The 5,918-nt window shown below is 53.2% G+C and overlaps 1 protein-coding gene across 1 annotated transcript in view; it reads right to left on the bottom strand.

Moving 5' to 3' along the window:
• Positions 1-1,126: 1,126 nt before the first annotated feature.
• The window catches only part of LOC114429440 (A-kinase anchor protein 6-like), a gene marked incomplete at its 3' end in the record, with an annotated part of 27,417 nt that continues 22,625 nt past the window's right edge, over positions 1,127-5,918 (bottom strand). The window contains exons 4-5 of the mRNA XM_028398280.1: positions 1,392-1,475; positions 1,127-1,280 (exon numbers count right to left, since the gene is read on the bottom strand). Of these exons, the coding sequence (XP_028254081.1) occupies positions 1,127-1,280; positions 1,392-1,475 (238 nt within the window). The remainder of the gene's footprint in view (positions 1,281-1,391; positions 1,476-5,918) is intronic.

The following is a 5,918-nucleotide window of genomic DNA, read 5'->3' as shown; positions in this document are numbered from 1 at the left end:
CGCACGGTGTGTCCACACGGTGTGTCCACAGTGTCTCCACACAGTGTCTCCGCACGGTGTGTCCAGACGGTGTGTCCACAGTGTCTCCGCACGGTGATCACATGTGATCAATGACGACTGATCAGACTCCCGCAAAGACATGTTCTTGTTAAACCAACATCTTCACATCTGGACGCTGAACACATACAAACACACAAACAGTCTCACACTGCCATCTGTAAACCAGTGACACACACACACACACAAGACAATCGTTTTATCACACAGCAGCATTCATTTATAAACTAACCCACCCACATATGAAAGCCTCTCTCTCTTTATTCCTCGCTCATCTCCAGCACAAGTGAAATTACTCTGCAGCCAGGCAGCGAGGTCAGAGAGTCCGGCCTCCGTTATTTGTCTTCTCCTCTACAGCCCTGTGTGTGTGTGTGTGTGTGTGTGTGTGTGTGTGACAGGGAGAAAAGCAGCAGCAGAAACATGAACAGCAGCATTCAGCCGATTCTTTCAGTTCTCATCAACACCGCTCTGATGAGGAAGCTAACAAGCTAACATCAGCCAATCAGATCAAAAAAGATGGACTCTGATTGGACAGAACTGGCAGCACTTCCTGACTGGACTCTGATTGGACAGAACTGGCAGCACTTCCTGACTGGACTCTGATTGGTCAGAACTGAGGTTTTTATGCATATATGAGAAAGAATTTGGGAAATAAAAGTAGAGTCTGTCCACCAGAGGATGTGTTTAAGTCACAGACATCAATGAAAAACCAGCCGCGGAGCCACTGTGGGTCTGATCATCATCATTTTCAGCAGATAATGAAGGAGGAGGCGGGTCGGACCCCTGAGGAGCTCCACGCCTGCACAGATAACATGAGTCCAGCGGGCAGCCTGTTACAGACCCTCAGCACGTTCACTTCCTGCTTCACAAACAAATCAGGTCAGACTGTGACTGTGCGAGCTCATTATGACAACTGTGTCAGCTTCCGAAGACGCTCCACGCCTTCAATCAACAGAACCATCTGTCTTTCAGCGCATCAAATCGAGGCTGGCGTGCTTCGCTGAGTGTAACGGCGTGTCAGCTGACGTGCCCGCGAGCGTGCGGTGTAAATGTCCAGATGCGCTCTCACCTGCTGCTCTCCCTGCTCTCTCCTCATCCGGTTCTGCCACTGCAGCGCCTGCATCACGATCGCCTCCCACCTCCTCTCCAGGTTGATTGACAGCAGCTGGCAGGGCCTCTCGGTGCTGCTCCGCATCCGGGCCCACCTCAGCCATGGGGCCCGACTGTCCCAGAAGACAGATTAGCTCATGATTAAACATGTTTTCACAGCTTTTACAACAGCGTCATCTCAAAAAATCAGATGGAGTAATCCCACTTCCTGTGATGTCACTCACCTGGCTCTGCTGCAGCAGCTTCTGGCAGAGTTTCAGGACGGACGAGACTCCTCGGCGGCGAGCTCGAATCTCCGAACACAGTGACTGGAAGACACAGCAGAGAGGAAACATGAGACGCCCTCCACCTGTCAGTGCTCAGCTGCTGGTGTCACATCCACACACTGCTGGAGCTTACCCTGTCACTGTAAAGCAGCACTGAGCTAACAGGCTAACCAGCGTAGCATTAGCGTCAGAAGAAACGTATTGTATGTACTGAAGCTACCATTAGCCGGCTAACTGTACACAGTGAGTGAACAGGCTAACAGCCGGCACAAATAAATGCTTATAAGATGATCCACAAGTGTGGCGCCACCTGCTGCTGCCGATGTGTGAATGTAAATCACTGTGCATGAATCACTTAAAGATGATCCAGATGTTTCCAGGTGTTCTTCCAGAACAAAACACAGTCCAATCCAGCAGCTAGCTGTAGGTTAGCCGCGCTGCATCACTGGGCCAGGCAGTGCCAGCGGTGGGTGTGTGGGTGCTGCACTGTGCTCCATCACTTAGCCATGTTCTCTGTGTTAGCAGGTTAGCTAACAGTCACAGTCTGTCACACAGCAGGAGTGAGATCAGACTCTGGAACGTTTAACCCATCAAAACAAAGGGATCGACATCTGTGTTGATGTTTCCTTTCCTCAGACCTCAGCACACCACGCAGTGGCCCTGCCCATTATAAATCACTATATGCTGATGAGTTTTCACACTCAAAGGTCAGTGTGTGTGTGTGTGTTTGCATGTTTACTCATCCAGGCCCGTGCACGAGTGTGTGTGTGTGCAAACATATGCATATGAATGTGTGTGTGATGGAGAGGAGAGGGGACGGCCTCCCTCCTCTGCAGCAGCCGCCGAACACGTCCCAGCCCGAACTATTTATGCTAATCCCGCCCGCTCGCTGCAAAGCACTTCCTTTACATTTTCTTTACATTTTTCCAATAAATATTAAACACTATTACAATGAAATGGGATTCTCTCTCTCTCTCCTCCCTCCTGCACACACACACACACACACACTTTTCATCTCCTCTTCCTCGCTCTCTTCAGTTTAGCATATTTGTGGCTCGCCCGGTTGTCTAAACAGGAGATGGGGATGCAGAATACAGCAGAGAGGCTCAAGAGGACAAGCCTGGTGTGTGTGTGTGTGTGTGTGTGTGTGTGTGTGTGTGTGTGTGTCTTAGAGGCTCTAACAACAACACAATGAGTGATACTCTCTCTGCGACAAATAGCTGCAGCAGGAAGACGTATGAAAGGAGGATCATTCAGCCAGTTACAGTCAGAGGACGGCGGCCATCGCTCTGCACTCTGACTCCACGACACAAAGCCTGACACACACATGATCAACAGCAGTCAGCTGACCTGATGGAGCTGATATCAGATCAATACCACCCAATGCCTCAGACGCAGTGCTAACAGCGTCTCTCTCCTTCAGTGACTGCTGGATGTGAACCTGCTGTGATGGCCGCCTGCTGTTCATCATGTCACACAGGCTCAATAAACCCACACCTTCACACAACATGTTGATTTAGGAGTGAACACAGACAGCGGCCTGTTTCCAGCATGGAGGCCGTGGACGCACCGAGCGCGCTCAGTTCACAGGGAGACAGAAAAACATTTGAAGCATGTTTCCATGGACAGCCTGCAGTGGGAGCGCTTTAAGTCTTCAGATGGAACCCTTTATCCAGACAGCAGAGGGAGAATCCTCCGTCTCGCTGCTGGGTTTCACGCACTGATCCTCTGTCTGTCTTTCTGTGGACCGGTCAAGCCCGGCTGGGCCCATGTTGACTCAGAGAGCTCCGCAGACACAGGCAGACAAATGTTTGCTGAAAAGCTTTTCTTCCAAAAACACACGGGGAGATGGAGGAGGAGACGGAGGAGGAGACAGAGAGGCTGCAGAGGAGGAGACGGAGGAGGAGACAGAGGAGGAGACGGAGGAGGAGACGGAGAGGCTGCAGAGGAGGAGACGGAGGAGGAGACAGAGGAGGAGACGGAGAGGCTGCAGAGGAGGAGACGGAGGAGGAGACAGAGGAGGAGACGGAGGAGGAGACGGAGAGGCTGCAGAGGAGGAGACGGAGGAGGAGACGGAGGAGGAGACGGAGGAGTAGACAGAGAGGCTGCAGAGGAGGAGACGGAGGAGGAGACAGAGGAGTAGACAGAGAGGCTGCAGAGGAGGAGACGGTGAGGCAGCAGAGGAGGAGACGGAGGAGGAGACAGAGGAGGAGATGGAGAGTCTGCAGAGGAGGAGGCAGCAGAGAAGGAGACGGAGGCCGTGAGACAAAAACCACGGAGAGAGGACGGAGATTAAAGTGAGACAAAGACGCATCAGAGCTGCTCATCAGTGAGTCCTGAAACTCCTTCACAATAAAAGCCTCTGTAAACAGACGCTCAGGAAACACGTGTGTGCAGCTAGCAGGCTAACGGAGCTAACGTCCTCTGATAACTCCTGAGCATCTGAGCCTGAAGATGACCTCATCAGTGCGGTGGAGGAATTATCTTCACTCAGTGTCATACTTGCTTCTGTCTTGATCTTTACTGTTTGAACCCTTCTCATATGAAGCTGTGAGCCGCTGAGACATGAACACGTCACCATGCTGCTCCTCAGCTCAGTCTGAAGGTGAGTCTGTCCATCGGATCGATGCAGCACACACACTGAACCTTGAGCAGCACCGGCTCATTACTGCTTCTATAAAGGCTCATTTCCTGCAGACTGCAACGCCGCTGCCGCCGCCAGGGTCACATGTGACCAGCGGCGGCGTCTTCATGTCCTCATTTGTTTTCTCTGACTGCCACTCGTCTTCTGTCAGGACTGAGGATAAACAAAGAGGCGAGGATCTGCACTCCTCTTCCTCTAATTCCCCTCTTCAGCCTCTCGCTCCTTCTTAAATCTCCCTCTCCTAAAAACAAAATCCTCTTAACTCTCCTCCACCTCCTCATCTCCACAATCTAATTACAGAGACCTGCGTGAAGAGAGGGGTGGAGAGGCGGGGACAGAGGAGGGTGGAGGCTGCTGCTGTGCTGTGAAGCTGTTTGAGATGTGAAGGACGCAGAGACAAGTATTGATGCTGAGCTCCGCTGAGGGCCGAGATCCACCGACCAGGAGACGGACCTGACATGACCTCCGAGCACTGTGCTGCAGGGACGCCTGCTGCTGTTAGCATGCTAACCAGCTAGCTGTAATACCACGCCGCACCACTAGGTGGTGTAGTGAGTCATCTATGCTAACAGCCACTTCTGGTCACACGCTGTAGGTTGTGCGGCTGACAGTCCCCCACACCTGTCCTCCTGATGGGTCTGACCGTTGTTCAGGGGGTCTGGGAGTCCACCCGGTCTGACCTCTGACCTCTGACCTCTGACCTCTGACCTGTGCCTGCAGCAGGGACACAGTATAACCAGGCTCAAACAGACTCCGTCACATCAGGGTGAGGAGGAGACGGGGGAGGACGAGCAGGACGAGCTGCAGGGCGGAGACGGAGCAGCAGAGTTTGGGCTGCTGTGCTGTGACCCACTGGATGTTTCAATCAATTACCATTAATTACAAATCTCTGATTAATTCTATTTGTTGATTAACTCAATTAAACCACGAGCGCTCGTTATCGCACCAGCAGCCTGATGAGTTCCAGCCGACACACAGCTCCCTCTGCTGCTGACACCGCCCAGAGCGACACACACTGCCCGTTAAATCACTCCTCCTCCCCCTCTTCCTCTTCCTCCTTCTCTTCCTCCTCCTCCTCCTCCCCCTCCTCCTCTTCCTCCTCCTCCCCCTCCCCCTCATCCTCCTCCTCTTCCTCCTCCCCCTCCTCCTCCTCCTCCTCCTCCTCCTCTCCTCCCCCCCTCCTCCCCCTCCTCTTCCTCCTCCTCCTTCTCTTCCTCCTCCTCCCCCTCCTCTTCCTCCTCCCCTCCTCTTCCCCCTCCTCCTCCTGCTCCTCCTCCTCCTCCTCCCCCTCCTCCTTCTCTTCCCCCTCCTCCTCCTCCCCCTCCTCCTCCCCCCCTCCTCCTCCTCCTCCTCCTCATTCAGGTTTGCTTGGTGGTGTGTTCATGGATCCTTCCTCCTTCAGGATTTACCGTCCTCAGACAGAGACAGTTGTGGGTCCTTCAGATGGACCCAGACCCCCCCACAGAGTGAGCTCAGCTCTCAGCCTGGAGCAGCAGGACCTGCTGAGGTACCAGGCTCGGGTTCCTTCAGACGGCCGCCCACATCACACAGCCAGCGCCCCTGACCCTGAATGCATCTGCTGCTCGCTGCTTTTTAACATCACACATAAACGGCTGTGAGGAGGATTCATTAAAGGCTTTGAGAGCGATCTGCTGAAGAGGGACACACACTCACACACACACACACACACATACACACACACTCTCACACACACACACACACACACACACTCTCACACACACACTCTCACACACACACTCTCACACACACACACACACACTCACATTCAAACCTCTGGTGGTGCTTTGGACCTTTGACCCCATATTGACCCACAGGACAGT

Source organism: Parambassis ranga, unplaced genomic scaffold (assembly GCF_900634625.1).
Source record: "Parambassis ranga unplaced genomic scaffold, fParRan2.1 scaffold_134_arrow_ctg1, whole genome shotgun sequence".
Lineage (NCBI taxonomy): Eukaryota > Metazoa > Chordata > Actinopteri > Ambassidae > Parambassis > Parambassis ranga.
This window is presented reverse-complemented; position numbering and strand designations above follow the sequence as displayed.